The 17,259-nt window shown below is 54.6% G+C and overlaps 1 protein-coding gene across 4 annotated transcripts; it reads right to left on the minus strand.

The window, feature by feature from the left end:
* Positions 1–1,269: 1,269 nt before the first annotated feature.
* Positions 1,270–10,876, minus strand: KIAA0040 (KIAA0040 ortholog). 4 transcript variants are annotated; one of them, XM_076339635.1, is made up of 3 exons: positions 10,827–10,876; positions 6,574–6,654; positions 1,270–4,791 (listed from the first exon to the last, which is right to left on the minus strand). In XM_076339635.1, the coding sequence occupies exon 3, from the start codon at positions 4,678–4,680 to the stop codon at positions 4,351–4,353; it is 330 nt and encodes a 109-aa protein (XP_076195750.1). In that variant the 5' UTR covers positions 4,681–4,791; positions 6,574–6,654; positions 10,827–10,876; the 3' UTR covers positions 1,270–4,350. The 4 variants fall into 4 exon arrangements, with proteins under 4 accessions (XP_076195750.1, XP_076195751.1, XP_076195753.1 ...); XM_076339636.1 differs by lacking the exon at positions 10,827–10,876 and adding an exon at positions 10,405–10,522; XM_076339638.1 differs by lacking the exon at positions 6,574–6,654 and having other exon boundaries at positions 10,827–10,875.
* Between the last annotated feature and the right edge of the window lie 6,383 nt (positions 10,877–17,259).

Below are 17,259 nucleotides of genomic sequence, written 5' to 3' on the forward strand. Positions count from 1 at the left end.
AGAATTTGAATCCCAGAAGGATCCTCTCTCCCTTGGCATCACTGTGTTGATGGGGACTGTCCCGTTGCTGGGCCCCAGGAGCCAGGACCTATCTGTTGTGACACATCTGGGGTGCAGCATGGCCAGTGCTGCTGTGGGGGACCCCAGCGAAATGCCGCTGCAGGGGGAGAGGTGGTGGATTCTTCATCCACCTCCCCACTGTCCCAGCACTTACGCAGGAGGAGGAGGGAGAGGAGAAGGCATGCCTCTTCCCAAAGATATTGCACTTTCAATGGTGTAATTTGGAGAGAAGGCGGGAGAGTCTTACTGCACTGGGCACTTGCTTGGAAAGCAGCAATGTTACTTCTGGTCGCTGTTCTAGGCTTTGTTGGCTGAATAAATAGCGGAAAATAGTCAGTGAAGATCCCGTTCTCCCCTCCTAGTGGGGTTTCAGGGGCCTGCAGGGGCAATTTTTGCATCCCCTCAATCCCTGGACTGCTCCAGGATGCTCAACTTGACCTCAACCCCTGCCTGCTTCTAACCTAAGACCCAGGAACCTCCCTTTCCCTCTGCAGCCCACGCTACCCAAGAATGCCTGGCCCTGAATACAGTGTGCAGGGCCGCCACCTGGAGAGAATCAAGGTGTGCACTGCTCATTCCTTCCCCCCAAAAGTGTGTCTGCCATTTCTAGCCACTCGTTGCTGCGGTCCTGCGTGCCTCTTGCCACCAGTCCCCTCCAGGGCCTCAGCTGTGTGGGCACGGTGCAGCTTGGTGCATGGTCCAGGTGAGAGGCAAATTTATTTTTGTCCTCATGGAGGGAAAGCTCCGTGGTGCACAATTTGGAAAGGTTCTGCCCAGCAGAGGTGTGTGCCTGGTCCTATGACGTGCCCAATGCAGATGGCTGCAAGAAGCTGCAGACACCGTGAAATACTTGTCTGATCAAAACCAGCTGAGGTTAACTAGTCCGCACTGCTGACCCTCTGCAAGGAAAAACCCCTCTGCAGCCCACCTCCTGCAGTGCAGAAACGCTGCTTTTCTTCCCACTACTTTTGCCCTTGGAGAGGTGCTTGACTGTGTTCATTAACAAGGTGAGGCCATTAAACTTGATTAAGCTAAGCTGTTTCTTTAAGAAAATGTCTCTCAGCTGCACAGCTGGCTGCAGGCAGAGACTGCACAGCCTCTGCCTGCTGAGCTCTCCCTGTGTCTTATCTAGGGCCAGGACACAGATACAAGAAAGATTTCCCCAGGAAAATAAACACATGACTGAGAGCTAGAGACATAGCATTTGTTTGCAGTTTGAGAGTCATTTATTTTTGTTTTAAAAAAGAAACACTGCGAAAAAATTGTTTTTTTTCCCCTGTTGCATGGACTGTTTAGGAAAATAAAAGGTTGATACTGAAATGCAGTTGTGGGGAGGCAGTGCAGAGGTGTCTGGAGAGTGGGGACCCATGCAGTGGAGTTTCTGTACCATGCATCTCCTGCTGCCTTGTTAGTGTGGGTGCTGCGGGGTTGCTGCTGCCTGGCTGATGGATGACAGGTCCTGGAGCACCTTAGGCTGTTGCTGCTCTTTTGCTTTTGTCTCAAGAAGCAGCTGATTCAGTGGATGGTTTGGCTACAACGGCAGCCCTCGAGCAAGTCAGCCCCCGTGCTTTATGGGGTACAGAGGCTTGGACCATCCACTGGTCAGATGGATCAGGGCAGGGTTGTATCCTGGTTCCTTCCTGCCCAGCCCAGGGGTGGTTTGAATTATGATTTTGGGGAGCTCTTGAAATTCAGACCTGGCTCTGAACTCCCAAAAGCCTGGATCGGAGATGTTGTGTGTGACAAAACACAAACATTTTCTTGACGGCTCTCTGGTTCTTGTAGGAATCGGTTGCTCTCGCCTGAAACGTTACTCACTAATCCTGCCAGAGAAGGACCTTCTTGCAGGGAGCCATGCAAAGCCTGGCAGCTCCACACCAGGTAGGCTGTACTCTGCCAGAGCTGGTTGCCTCTGTGCCCCTGCTTGTTCGGGTAAGCCTCTGGCCTCCCATCGTGTTTCCCTTTGCTCTGATTTTTTTCGATTCCTCCAGGCAGCACCGCCCTTCCTCTGGGGCTGTTGGTGCCTCTAGATTGCAGCAGGAGCACCTGCGCGGGCAGCTCTCCTGCCTGTGGGAGGAGGCTGCTTTGCCCACCTGGTGAGCTTGGAGGCAGGAGGGCTGGGAAAAGTACCTGCATAGGGGAAAGGAGGGAAGGAAGAAGCAATAATACAAGTGCAGTGCTGGTTCTCCAGGGTCCTGGCTGGACTGGGGGTTTGGGACAGAGACCAGAGCTATTCCTGCATGTCTCTCTCTAGGATTAGGTGTGGCAAATCCTAATTTTTTATAGCATTATATGTTGCTTCCTGTTTTGGAGGAGAAGGGAGTAACTTATTTCAATGCTAACAAAGCAAGCTGGAAAATAAGGCACATATGAGGTCAATTTAAAGGGCTGTGTGAGGAGGAGCCTGGCTTCCTGGCTGTTACCAGCACAGCCGTGCACAGCCAAACCCCGTGATGTGATGGTAACATCACCGCCCTGTCCAAGTCAGACAAAACAGGCTGTGCTGGGACTGGGTGGCACAAGCAGCTGCTTCTAACCGGTGGCTTTGCCACCCTGCTGGTGTGTGCCTCAGGAGCTGGGCGAAGGCGGCATCACCCTCGCCCAGGCTGGAAGCGGTCATGTACAGCAGCTCCGTCCAGGCTTGCCCACGTGGGTTTGGCTGCTTGTCCCCCAGATGTCTGGCTGGCAGCTCCGGACTGCTCCAACAGCTTAGGAAGTGGAAGAAAGTGGGAGGAAAACATCCAGTGTACAGACACAGGGCAAAAACCAGATGTGATGGGGCTTCTCATCATGTGTTCATCCCTCGCTGGCAGAACAAGCTGGGGGAGACAGAGCCTGGCGGGGCAGGGGGCAGAGGAGACCCCCAGCTCCTCAGGAGGTAGGCTGGGCATGCAGGCATAGGGGGAGCAGAGGGTCAAAACCAGCGTAGGGGTGAGAGCTGTGTGTGTTCTTGTTAGCTGCTGTCTCCGGCTGAGCCATTGCACTTCCAAGGGAGATGAGGATAGAGAGGGATGCAGGGTCCAGCTGTATGAGGCATCCCTGAGTAAGGGATGACTGCGGGCATTAACTTTACTCCCCTCTGCTCCTTCAGCACATCCCAAATCCCAGAGCCAGATGGCTTGACAGCCGTAGAGAAGCCCTCTGCATGGCATACAGAGCTGCCTGCATGGCATCAGCTGGCAGCACCGTGTGCTCGTGGGTCTGCGTGTGCACAAGGGCTGCAGGGAGAGGGGATGGCCGAGTGTGCCGGGAAAGCGTGTCTGCTGCTTCAATACCGCTTCGGTGTGCCCAGCCCCACGACAGAGGGGCCTTTGGTCCTGCTCTTCTTTAGTAGTCATTCAATAAATAACTCTAATGCCCGTAGCTAAGCCTTTACACAGCCTCAGCTTGCGTTTCTGCTCTTGCAGTAGTGTGGTGGGCTCTCTAAAGGCAAGTCTGTATAAAACAGTCTTTCAAGGAAGATTTTTTTGTAAGTGCTGGTGCAAAAGGGCCAGTCTTGCAGCCTCCTCTCTCCTCCCTGCCTCTAGCCTGGGTGGCAACGCGTCCTTCTGCTTTGCTGCCTTAAGATGGTGTCTTGAGGTCTCTAAGGTTGGGCTGAGGGCACCTGTCTTCAGATGCTCTCTGTTGCCTTTGGTTTGGTGACTGGGAAGATGGCACATCTTTGAACTGTGGGGTAACTCTGCACTTGGCTTCTTTGCAGCTCCAACACGAGCTGGGTTTGGACGGAGCCTGTCATCAAGTTGTGCCATCTCCACAGCAGGACAAGCAAACAAGGTGTGCCCGTGCTTGCTTTGCATGCAGCCGTCTATGTTTGTGCAGGGGGAGCATGCAGGCAGCTCAGTCTTCGAGTGCATGTGGTCCTGTGCACCCTTGTCCGTGAGACGTTGCGTGCGCTTGCACACGAGTGCAGAGGGAAAGCCTCACACCCGGTCGCTGTGTGCCAGCCCGGTGCATGTGCATTGTGCTCGTGGTGGGAGGTATGTACGGCCCAGTGGCACGTCACGCTCGCGTGCTCAGCAGGGCACGTGTCCACGTGCACGCCTGTCCTTTGCAGGGGTTTCTGCCCTTGGGCACACTGTCATGGTGGGGGAGAAGGGTCTTGCATAAACCTGTGCCCAACTGCCTTGCTCTCTACTGGCCCTTCAACATGCTGGTTAGCTGCTGGGCTCAGCCTCTTTTGAAAGTCACCAGAAAGTGGCAGCAGCTTTGGCATCTCCTTGCCTCCCATTGTGCACAGCTGAAAGGACTGGTGGCATGTCAGAGGGGAGGGCCTGAACACCCTCCTGTTCGCTAGATGGGCAAGGAGGGTCTCTTGTCCAGCAAGAGCAGCTTGGGCTGAGCAGAGATCCACAGGTCCTCTTCACCCTTCTTCTTCTTTTTTTTCTTCTTGTTCCTCTCGGTGTGCAGCTGCCCGTTGCTGCTGGGGCCACCTTTTTTCCTGCTTTCTCCCCTCCGGCTACAGAAGCAGCAGTGGCAGCAGATGAAAATGAACGCAATGAGGACGACGAAGGGCAGACCCATCAGCACAGCCAGGCAGACAGTGTTGAAGACACCTTCCTCATGCTTGGTACGGATGAGCTCCAAGATGGAATTAAAGAAAGAGCTGATCTTCTGCTCCATGTCGGCTCCTGGGCAGGCTGCCTGTGCTGCTCCCTCTGCTTGAAGGCCCCTTGGGATACGTTCAGCTCCTGTAAGCAGCTAGTGGGCTCCACAAGCGTCCTTGGTTGGTGCCTGCAGAGACCGGAAAACACATGGATCAGGTGCCTACTCCCTCAGCAATTTTCTCCATGGAGCTGCCAGCACAGCCAAAGCCTCAGCAGGGTGAGAGGTCTGCTGCCTTGGAGGGATCTGGGGTCACAAGGGCTGGGCCATGCTGCTGGCCACATCCCTTTGGGTGTCCCCATCCAAGAAACACAGCCTCCCAACCTCTCCTGGGGTTCATTCTCTGCAGTGGGGATGGGCGAGGAGGGCTTTGGGCATCCCTACTTGCCTTGGCATCTGGCCAAGCACAAATCCTGCCCCCCTGGACATACATCTCAACCTTTGCTTGGCAGCCACAGCATGGAGCTCTTATTAGCCCTTTGTAGGGCTTATTTCTCAGCAGAGGAAATATTGTCTGCAAGAGCTTTCCTGTCTAGGAAGGGACTTGCCTGATCCAGGCAAGGGACCACTGCAGAGAGCAGTACCGCTGCCATCGGGGCCAGGAGTCAACATGTCACAGGTCTCTCCTTACCCTCGATCCACCCTGGGACAGGGTGTCTGGTTTAGACAGACTGTTTGTAATGGTCCGTGGTCTCGGATGGGCAGCCGAGCTGCTGCAGGCAGGGCACTACCCTGCATCTGGGCAGCGCAGAGGCAAGGTATGCCTGTCCTGGGCACCGCACTGGGGTCTGGTCCTGCTGCTGTGGCACCCAAGGCACAGCTGGGAGGTTTGGGGTGAGGGCTGTGGTTAAACCACCTGGATTTTTGATGGGGACTATGGTCAGTGGGACTCGCAGGTGGTGGTCAGGCACCCATGGCTACCTCCGTGCACCCAGGGCTGGCTGCAAAGGCAGTGGTGGGGGAGGACGAGGGTTGGCTGGGGACGGAGGAGTCTCCGCTGTGCCTCACCTGGGAATTGCTCCAAGGGTTGGGTAGGGCTGAGGAGCATTTCTGCAGCCTGACGTAAGGTTTTCCTCTCCCTTGGGGAGGGAGAGGTGCTGCTGAGTGGTAGGGCTCCCAGGGAAGCCCTTCTGCAGGGGCAGGGAGCTGCTGCCTCTGCTCACGGTTTTCCTCTTCTCCTGGGGCCAGGCAAAGCTCCTGGGGTTTTGAGTAGGGCAGGGGGCTTTGTGCCGTGAGTTTGCAGTTTTGGTTCAACACTGGGGTCACCAAATCACGGGTTGTGCAGATGAAGAGCTGGCAGGAGCAATATCAGGCTCTAATACCATGTTTCACCCTCGCTCGGCATTTTACATCAGTGTCTTTGCCAGCCTTTGGGATTCAAGCCCCACAGCCTCTTGAGGGAATGCAGAAATCCCCATGTGCACAGGAGAGGAAACTAAGGTGCAGTAAAAGGAAAGCCAGCACTTCCATGTAACAGAAACTTAAGGGGTACAGCCTGAACTCCAAAGGTGTCCCGGAGGGGTTGCTCCACTTGTCCCCTTTGACCACCAACCCCTTGCCTCTCCCTCTGGCAGCTCTCACAGTGCCCAGGCACCTCTAGAGGGGAACAGGAAGGGGACCCAGGCTGGTTTCAGTTAAAGCCGGCTTGTCTATAGCAATACCATTCCTTGCTTCGAATTGCATTTATTGCTGTTGCGGCATCTGCTAAGGGATGCTCCCTTGTACCGAGCGTTTTGGGAACTGGGCCCATCCCGAGCAAAAAGATGCTCCCTGCCGAGGCGGGAGCCGGCGGGCAGCCCCTGAAAAGGTGGCTCCCAAGGGAAAACCTGCCTTCAGAAACACTGTCCTGGGACCTACAAAGATGTACGGGGTCTTGTTTTACCAGCTGCCCCCGGCTGCTGGCTTTCTTACCCAATTGCCAGGACCCCAAGCGCCAAATCCTTCAGTGTAGATGCTCAGGTCTCAATCTGGGACTTCACGAGTGCTCTGATCCTATGTAAAGAGAAGGGTTTATCATCCCTGCCACCTGCAGAAACAGACTGACCGCTGTGTATTTATTGTTTCGATCTGCACGAGAGCGTAGCTGAGCTGGCTGCAATTAGCTGGTGGTTTCTCTTCTGGACATATGCATGGGAAATGTGATGAAAATGGACGTACAAATTTCTGTGGGTGCCTTTCTGAAAAACTCCCATTTGAGATTTACCAAATGAAACACACTGCTGTGGGAGGTGGTATGGGCTTTGGCTAAACAAAGACATTTGTAGCTAATGTTTTATTGCTGGATTTTTGTCCAGTTTGCTGCATCTTCCAGTTTCTGCTTGCTATAAGGGGAATTAAAATAAATGTGTGTGTATATATGTATATATGGTGGGGTTTTTTTGGAGGTAGACAAGCAGAATGGTGGGGATGCCAGGCATGGACCCAGGAGGGAGGAATGGTGCTGCAAGAGGCAGAAGAGCCTTTTCCACCCCACCTCTGCTGCCAAGCAGCTTCCCGGCCTTGGGAAACCGGCTGCTCCCTGCATTGCCTCATTCCCCTACCTGGCAGAGGACGGTGATATCACTGCCATCCCCACATGAGAAATCAAGGGCTATCAAGGAGGGCTCAGGGACTGAAATCCCATCCATCCCCTTCCTACCCCCTGCCTGGAGCCAGCGGTGAGCGTTACAGATCTGCTTTTGCCCACAGGGGAGATAAGCAAGGGCTCTCTGGGTGCCGGTCTCTGCTATCTGCTGCCCGCAGGCATTACAAGCAAAGGGCAAGGGGGCAAGCGGTGAGAACCACTTCTTAAAACTGCTCCCTGTCCCAGCCTTCATCCTTGCCGAGGCCTTTTTTTAGAACAGCTGTAGTAAAGGTTAAACTGCAACAGAAATAAACAGAGTGGCTTTTCCTCGGCCTGAATCATCTGTGTGAAGCAGGTTTGCCATTTATCCATAAATATCCTGACAGCTCATTATCCAGGCAGGAACATTGGACGCCTATGATACACTTCACTCCAAAAAAGAAGTAAAAAAGCCAACCCCAAAACAACTACCTTAATTTCAGACAAAACAGGATGTACAATTTTATTCCTGCGCTGAGCTGCTTCATATTTATTGCCTCTAAACTTCTGGGGAGGGAAGGAGGGCTGGAACTTCCTCTTAAACTTGTAATTAATTGTTTGCAGAGAAAAAAAAAAAAAACAGAGCCCTTTGAAATGTTTCCACTTTAAACCGGAGCTGAATGCGCTGCAGAGGCCCTCGCTGCTTGGTCCTGGGAAGTTCCCAGCCGGGGACATGCGGCAGTGCTGGGCAAGCCCGGAGCCACAGGGATGCGGCCAAGCATCTCCTGCAAGGGGAAGGCAGAGGTACCTGCCACTGCCCTGAGCAAGCAGCGCAGAAAGCCTGGGACCACCTTTCAGCACGGCTATGCAGCTGGTTTTCAAATGCCTTTTCTTTTTGGTGCGTGCATTGCCTTTTGTATGGTAGATGAAGGGATGTCTGTGCGCTAAATAAAGGAGTTCTTCAGTTTAATATTAAAAAAAGGGGGGGGGGGAGGGGAAAGTAGAAAAACTGGTGCCTTTTGAGCCACAACTCCAAGGGCTGAGGGGTTATCCAAGGCCACCCATCGCCAGCTGAAAGCCTGTGTGCGCAGTGAGGAGCTGCATTTAGGAAAAATCCGTGCTGCTGCTCAATTTGGTGCGACAGCAACATCTCCCCTTAGAGAGGGGATGAACTGGGAGAGCTGCACCGGGGCCCACCATGGGTGTGAACTGGGTGCTCAATGCACGTGGAGCTGCAGCTGGGAGGTTGGCTATTTTTTTGGCACAAGATACGGGACCAAAAAACGGGGCCAGGGAGGCACTGGGAGACAGGGCAACATCTCGGGGAGGGCTGCTAAACGCCCTGTTAAATGAGCTCTTTGTTTTTGGGTGGCCAGTGCTGGCAGTGAGTCAGGGGAAAGCTGACATAGTAACTCGCTCGGGAAATCCTGCTGCCAGGGATGGACGGCTACATCTGATGGCAGCTCTGCATGGCTGGGGTTTGTGCAGCTTGTATAAGTTTTAATCGAAGTTGGGCGTCCAACATCAGGTTCTTTAATCCACGTTGGCTCCGAAGGAGACGGTTTTCAAGGGTGGGGAGCATCTGCCACTCCTCCAGAGTTACGGGCAGCCGTGGGTGGAAAACAAGCTCCTTTTGAGGGCCAGCTTGGGATGGCACCACAAACCATTGGCGTGCACGGCTTGCCTGGCTGAGCTGGGGGGGTAAAGGCTGCCAGCCTGAGCATGGGGAAATCAAAACAGAGGGGTTGCCTTAGCAATGCTGGCTTGCCCACATCCTGCGCGCTGCAGAGCAACCGCAGCGGCTGGGGATGGAGGTAGAGTTTGCAGAGAAGTTGCAGTTCTCTGGAAACAGGGGGCAAAGGGCTGGAAACCGCTATGCAGGGTCACCATGGCAGAGGGGAGAAAGCTGGAGGCGTTTTAGGATCTGATTTTGCAAGTTAAGTCCTTTAGGCTCAACTCTCAACAGGCTCTTATGTCTACGTGAAGTCCTCTCTAGCCTAACAAAGCCTAACCGGCTCCTCTCGGTTGACATACAGCCCGGTTCAGGTGGGAGTGGAGCCGCTCTAAGGTGCTTCTCCCTACATCCACATTGAGAGCAGGGGCAGCTCTGGAGGACAACCGACATACAGCCCATGACCTATGGGGTTTGGCCCCGACTACTAGGTTATTTGAACTCCTCTGCGCCTGGTGTCCGGCTGCAACTCAGGACTTGCAGAGGTGACACGAAAGCGTCTGACCTGCAGCCACCCCCATTTCCTTAATGCAGATGAGAACTTGCTTCTGGTGAGACCTCACTTCATGCAACTGATGCTAAGTGGTGCAAAGCAGGAATCACAGTATTAAACTTGACCATTTCCTTCTGTTACTGGCTTTGTATCAGCTTTATACCCACTTTCCACTGGCAGTGATAGCTATGGGTCAGGCTAGGAGAGGCTAACTTCTCTCTCACAGCTCTGATACAACGAGCACAGACACAGTTATGCACGCACACACGAGTGACATCTATTTTCCCATTTGCACCTGCAGACTTAAAGAAAAACTGGATGAAACCTGACACTGAGGGTGAGCAGTTTCCTTAGCTGGGATTGCACGTTACTGTTTTGGAAATGGTGAATAATAAGAACTCACAGCAGGCTCCAGAGACCTTCCTCAAATGTTAAAAAACAAACACCAAAAGCCACCACCTAGCAAACAAAACCAACTAAAGCTTCATCTTATTTCCACTGCTGTCAAACCTTCCAGCCAGAAGCTGCGCGTAGAGGCTTTCATCCCCTAAAGGGAGCGATCTGGAAAACTACTGATACGAATGTAGGATAACAGGGTTAAAGTGAAACTATTTTGCAAGCTGCTGCCTGGAGCCCGCTCCGCGATTGCCATCTGCACACGCGCGCTGCCATTGGCCCGGATCGGTGCAACTCCTGGCCAAAAGACCAGTTTTGCTTTTAGAAAAGCACCGCTGTCATCCCTGACAGCACCAGGAGCTCCTCTGAGCCATCTCGGTCTCCTCTAAACTATGGTACAGGCAGCGCTGCCTCCCCGGGCTGGCAGGCAGCCCCCACCCAGCCCACCCGTGGCCCTCCCTGGGGTGGGTCGCAGACGTTTTTGGTTACAGGAGGCTCAGGGGGCTGCAGATCCACCTGGGCCAACCCTGGGGCTCTCCAGGGGAGAAGTAGCAGCAAAATTTGTCGGTGCAGCCTTACCTCTAGCTTTCGTGACCTGAAACTCCCGGTGCTGGGCAGGCCTTCTTCTGACAAATGTCCCCTGAGAGGTAGTTGCTCTTCATCGCCATTTCTCAAGTGCCACTGTCTCCACCCGGCTCTGCCAGCATCTGCCCTGTAGGCTGTGCCACGGTCCCACCGCCCCTGCCCAAGCCCCATCCCCGGAGCCAACCCCACCGCGGCAGGCAGCTGCCTGCACTGCTGCCCGACCGCGGGAGTACGGGCAGCAGATGATGTGGCCTTAAAAAAAAAGGAAAAAAAGCCCTGGATTCGGACAACACGAAGCCAAGGAAAACGCCCTGGGAAGCCCAGCCCGGCTGGGCGATGCCCGGCGGCTGCGGGGAGCGGGTCCCCCCCAGAACCCCCCTCCCGAGGATCCCCCCCGGCCCCGCCGGCCAACCTACCTCGGTGCCCGCGGCCCCTCGGCTCGTCCTCCCGCCCGCCCTAGCAGAGGCTCCCGGCGGCCGGAGGAAATGGGACGCCCCGTCCCGCCTGCCTCCGCCCCCGGCCCGGCCCCGCCGCCCTCCCTGCCCCACCTGGGGCTCCCCGCCGAGTCCCGGCCCTCTCTGTGTGACACCCCCCTCCTTACACAACCCCAAAACTGTGCGGAGGGGATAAGGGGGGACCCCGGTGCTTCGCCGGGCGTGGGGTCCGTGGGCGCTGCCGGACCCGGGTGCTCAGGAGGGGCTGGCGAAGTTGGAGTTGTTTAGTCTAGGAAAGAGGCATGGGGGGTGTGTGTGTGTACAAAACCAGGCCTGAAATATGCCAAAAATTGCTGGGAAGAGGGAGAGAACAAAGTGTTTTCCTTTGCCGGGAGGGAGGCCTGGGCTTCAGCGAAGCACGTGTTTCCCCAGAAGCTTTTTTTGGGGGGTGCGGTGGGGGTTTGCAGGGGCAGCGATGCTGCTCCTGTTGTTGGGGGGCTTTTAAGGACAGGGCAGACTTCCATCTCCCAAAACGCAGTGTCAGGACTGCCACCCTGCACCCCATCACCGCCACCCCGCCCCGATGCCCACGCTCTGTCCCTGGAAAGGGGACGCTGCATCAGGGCGGGAGGTGACCGAGCATCCCCACGGGAGGGGACGCCCCAGGGGCTGCTCTCCTCCACGCAACAGCACCCGGCAGCGTTATGGGTGCTATGCACCCATGGAAACAATAAATGATATTTCAACCCGAGGAAGGCCCTCCAAGTCATGCAGGGGTTTGATATTTTCAAAATTTGATTTCAGTTCAATTTGGATTGCCCCCCCCCAGTTTTCACTTGCTGCTTTCTCACCGTCTTATTTCTTTTTTATCTCCGTATGAGGGACATCCAGGAATCACCAGATCCTGATTGCTTTCCAGTCCGGGGCTGAGTGGTCTCTGCGCAGCATTGCGATGTTGACAGCCAGGCAAGCTGTGACTAGAAAAATGTTTTGCTGGAATTTTTCTGGCCGGCTTGAATCCTTTTGGATTGCAAAACCCCCACGCTCACCCTCCTCGCCCTCTTTCATGCTCTAGAGCCAGCGGCTTTGCTTTTCCACTTCGGCCTTGGTGCTAACTTGTCAGGCTGGGGTAGCCAGGGCTGCCCGACCCTTTGAGGCTGCTGGAAAACAGCCCCGTGCACCCAGTGCCATGCCCTTCCAGCGCCAGGAGCAGAGCTGCGGTGGAAATATGGGGAAAGAGAGGCAGAGAGGAGGGGTGAACAGATGGAGACAAGCTGCCTGCCAGCCCCAGCTGCCTCTGCTGCCTTCCCTCCTGCTGCCTTCATCCTAGCACTGGGGCTGGAGGGGTGAAAGACCCCAAGAAACACACGTTGCAGGCTACAGCTTGTGCTAAGTGCTTCCTGGTAGCCTTTGGCAAGGTGTTTATGTGCTGTGGGAAGTACCAAACCCTTTTTACCTAAAGATTTGCTGCTTGTTAACACCAGGAAATTTTTCCTTGGTTTTATGCTACAGGATGGAGATCCCTGGGCTTTGCACCATGTTCATGGCTCACCCCATCCTGGCTCACCCTGTCTCAGCTCACCCCTTCCCAGCTCACCCCATCCCGGCTCACCCTGTCCCATCTCATCCCATCCTGGCTCTCCCCCCTTGCTGAGCTGCAGCAGTCCCCTTGTTTGCAGGTACCAAATCCTCCTCATCACCCTACGAAAACGCCTTTCCCGCGGCACGCAGAAGCCACCTGGGTGCTGGCAGTCACCTGGGGGACACCTGGCCACTCTACAGCACCAGATAGCGTAATGTCACCTTTGAAACCACCCTTAATAGGATTGCCTGGAAAAATTTATTATTAGAGGTCCCTAAGGGTGAGTGTGGCTGGAGGCATCGGTCACGGGGGCACCCAGCCCCAGGGTCGAGGGGGCTGAAAGCTCTGCCCGTCCCCAGCAGCGCTGCTGCGGCGGCGGCTGGGAGGTTTGCTTTGTTCCCTGGGCAAACAGCCCCACTGGGGCTCGGTGCTTTCTTGTTGCTAATTTAATTTGGCAGAGGCCTTGCCGAGGGAGGAGCTGCCGGTCTGAGCGCCTTCCCTAGCTTTTCGGGGGCCCCTCCAAGCATGGTGTTTTGGCACCTGCTTGGCTTCAGGCGGGAGCATTGCTGCACCCCTCCGATGAAGTGGCGGAGCTGGTGGGCACCAATAATGCTGACCTCAGCATTTAAACCTCTTGTGATGCTGCTACCCGTAAGGGAGAGTCTTGATGCCATCGAGTGTAGCGATACCATTAAACCAAGTTGGGAAGCATTGGATGGACTTAAAGAAACTTAGAATTAATGCAAGAATATACAAATATAATCATTCAGACTACGTCTCTGTCTAGCCCAGCATTCTCTTCCCCATAGTGGTCCATAGCAGGTGCTTTGAAAGAATATAAACACCATTTGATGCCTGACCCTGTGGATGTCTCCTGCAGCGAGGAGTTCCACGGCTCCTTCACATGCGACGTGGGAAAAAAGTACATTTGGGGGGGGGGGTTTGAACTTGCCACCTCCTAGTTTTGTTTGGCATCCAGCGTATCTGGGCTCCAAGGGATCGTGCTTGGTTTTTCAGAAACTCTAATGGGTGAGAGGAAGCCATGACTCAGCTGCCGATGAATCACTGCTGCTCCAGATTACGCATCTCTCTGCTTGCTGGTGCCCCTCAAGCTGAGGAACTGATTAAGCCCGGATGAAGCAAGCTCCTGTCACATCATGGAATGTCGGTCTGAGCCCAGGTCTGGGACCAGCTGGAAATCAAATCCCACCTCCAGCCCCTGTTTTCCATCCATCCTTCCCAAACTCCTTATTTCCATGTGAGATCAAGGCCTTTCCCATGCCGAAAAGCCCCTCTGACAACTTCCATTTCCTCCTCCATTCCCCTCAACCCCTAATTTTATTTGGAAAACACTACTAATTTTACACTGAAAATAGAAACACCCTCTTGTTTCCCCCTTGTTTCATTGGATTCAGCTGATTTATTTACCAGTTTGCCCCATTACTCAGCTGGGAGCTTCACTCCTGCCTTGATAACACCCAGCTGGTATCCAGGGCCGGTATGTTTGGTTTTTTCTCAGCACAGTGGGGTGGGAGGAGATGCAAAGTGACTGCAGAGATGAGCACACCTTTCTCCCCAGCTGCTTGCTCTGCTCTCTGGTTGTGATTTCTGTTTGCAGACGCTGGCCTGGCTTAAAGTAAGCAATGGAAAACTCTGCTCCCGGAGAAACATTCCTCTCATTTTTTCTCCCATGCTTCTGCCTTTTCCCCACCCTCTCCCCCTCCCACAAAAAAAGCCTGCAGTTTACACACCAAAAATAAAGCACGCCCGGTTGTGGGCTGGATAAAAATAGCAGCCCTTGGTATTTACTTTAGCACCAGCAATAGGCTTTCCGGCTTCGGAGGAGAACAGGAGAGGCAGGAGCAGGATGGCATGGCATCACATGGCATGGCATGGTGACCCTTGGCGGGGTGGAGGACAAACACTGAGCTGGTGTTTTTGGGGCTGGCAGGCTCTGTGTCAGCTGCTCCCTCCCCTCCTCTCCCTCAGTTGGTACCTACTGGTCTCTGTCCCCTCCAGGAAGGGGGGAGCCCAGGGGCGGTTGGGCTCAGGTGCCCCAGTCCCACCTGTGTCCCACCTTGGTGCCGATGTGCTGGTTTGGGGCTGCCCTTAACTGCCTGGGGCTCAGTCCCACATGGGCAGCGATGGGGGAAAGGCTGCTTTCAGGGAAAATGCCCCCAGACCGATGAGTTTTTTGGGGGTGCCTCTTCCCCACCTATCACCTGGGGGGCTTTGGGTGCAGCTGGGCTTGCTGAGGTGGGTCTGAGTGTGCTGGAGCATCCCTCCCTGGTGCTTAGGGGAAAGAAAAGGTGGGGATGGGGAGCGAAGTGGGATCCTTGGGTGCATCCTCAAGTCCCACTTGGTGCTTGTGTTGAGCAAAGATGGGGTACAGGGACCCAAGTGTGTTTGGGGAGGAGGGAGGGTGTGTGTCTCTGCACCTGATGGGGTGAGAGCAAGCAAGAGATGGCAGCTCGGGGTGCATTTTGGTGTGTGCCGCCAGGTTTAGGAGGAAAGCGGTAGGGCTTTTTGTTGGTTTAGAGCTGATGATTGTTTTGTGTGTGTGAGCATTCAGGAACTCCTTCCTGAGGAAATCCTACGGGCAGCACTGGTGGTGCGCGAGGGGGAAAGGAGACGTGCTGGAGCCGGGCAAGTCCCAGCAGCGTGACGTAGTGCCTTCCCATTTAGGAATGGCTCAAGGATTAGTTATGTGAAGGCCAGGGGACAAAAAACTCATCGGTGAATGGGGGTGCCCCTTCCCTTGGCATGGAAAGGGGGTCACCGGCAGTGTCTTGATGGCTGGATTTGTGGGATGTGTGAACCAAAGGCAGAGGAGTGAGTGATGCTTGGGCACGGCCCTGGTGTCCCCGAGGACCAGTGTGTGCCCCCAGTTGTGGGAAGCGGTGGCTCGCGCCTCCTACTGCAGCAGCTGCTTCTGGGGTTTCCCGCACTGGGTGAGTATTGAATCTGATCTGCCAAGGTTGCTTTTTAGGCAAAAAACCAGTTGTGCCGGCTGTCCCCTCCAGCACAGTCCTTCCTTTGGCTCAGCCCTGCGATGCCGAGGAGCAATCAGTGGCCGTCCCTCAGTGCCAGCTTCCCCCAGAGCCCAGCCACAGCAGGCAGGGAGATCTAATCCCATTTCTTTAATGATAAGCAGCTGCCAAATTATTTTTTTTTAATGTTTTTATTATCCCTCCCCCTCTGTAAACTGCTTCCATGGGGGAAGCTGTTCCTGGAGATCTCCGGTGAGCTGATGTCCCTCAGTTCGGGGCCACGTGAGGATTTTGGCTGGTGGCACTGGAGCCATTGGCCAAGGTGTGCCCTCATGCTGGGATGTTTTGTGCTGCCCTTGGGGCTTAGCTCCTGCCTGGGGACTATTTGACCCTTGCTCTTCACAGTTCAAAGTCTTCCTCCTCCTCATCTCATTTGCTAATGGGGGCTCGATGGGGAGGATGCAGCTGGGCGACGGGGCTTGGGCAGGGTGGCTCAGGGGGGCTCACCCATCCCCGGGGAGGGAACCGAAAGCGAAATGCAAATTGTGGTGGGTGAAAGAGGAAAAACACACCAAAAGGCTTTCTTCTGGGGGTGTTTTGCCTCTTTCTGCCCCCCGTGAGGGAGAGCAGGTTCCTTTATTTGGAGGGACGAAGTCCTCCTCGGGCAGGGGGGAGAGGTGGCCTTGGGTCGCGGGTGAGGAACCGATACAAGACGGCAAATGGGCAGATGCTGGCTGCTTTCGGCATGACTCAAGTGCAGTGAGGGATGTGGGACCAGGGGGAGGGCCAGAGCCTGTCCCCAGGAGCAGGGGGACACCGGCTGCTGGTGCTGCTCCTCCAGCCCTGTCTCCTTGCTGCTCCTCTCCTGGCTGCCTGTTTCCAATGCCTTCTGAAATTCTTAGAGGGATGGTTTCCTGCTTCATCCCCCCTTCTCTCACTTTTTGGGAGGATTTTTCTTGTAAACATTTGCAGAGTTACTTCCTTCAAACTCCTCTTCTGTTGCAATGCCACCAAACACAAGGGACGGCACAGGGACAAGGGGCTGTTGTGGCGAACAGAAGTGGCTTGTGTTCCCACCAGCATCCCGGTGCGCTCCGCTCCACCGTCTGGCAGCCGTGCCAGGCCCTGGTGCTTGTGGAGGGGTAACGCTGAGGAGATAACCTGGGTGGGAGCAAGAGGATAAGCCGCGTTGCTGGGAATCAGTATGCTTATACATTGCATGGTATGCGCTACAGGGGGGGCTGCACACCTCCAACATCCCTACCAATAGCAGAAAGCAATCCAAAATACGGGGAGGGAGAGAAGTGCTGCTATGAGAAGGTCCCTAATCACAGCTAGCACTCGGCTTCAATACTTCTGCTTCAAATATAATGTATATGGGTTTTTTTTTTGATGGGGAAAATTGCTGAAACAGGTTGGAAGCAGAAAAATCACTGCATGTTGATGCCGTGGCTGTAGCACAGGGAAGGGGGAATAAGCCTGTGGGCTGCTATTCACAGTGCTCCTCATCGCAGGGAGAGGGGACAAATCAATGAAATTTAAAAGCCCTGCATTTAGATTTGATTAAAAGAGAGAATTTTTTTTTTTACACTCTACATAATTAAGCTTTAGAGCTTGTAGCCACGGGAGTTGAAAATATAAAAATGGGAATGAGGGCTTTAAAGGGATGATGAGCACATCCAGGCTTACAAGGGGGAATTAAAACCCAAGAATGTTAAAGATGGTGCTATAAAAATCAGATCCCGCAAGGCATAAAGCAGCTGTGAATTCATGGGATGAGGATGCCCCTTCATCGACCTGCTCCAGCCTTGCTCCTGCAGGCATTGCACCTCCTCCCACAGTG

This window comes from Aptenodytes patagonicus, chromosome 5 (genome assembly GCF_965638725.1).
Source record: "Aptenodytes patagonicus chromosome 5, bAptPat1.pri.cur, whole genome shotgun sequence".
Classification (NCBI taxonomy): Eukaryota; Metazoa; Chordata; class Aves; order Sphenisciformes; family Spheniscidae; genus Aptenodytes; species Aptenodytes patagonicus.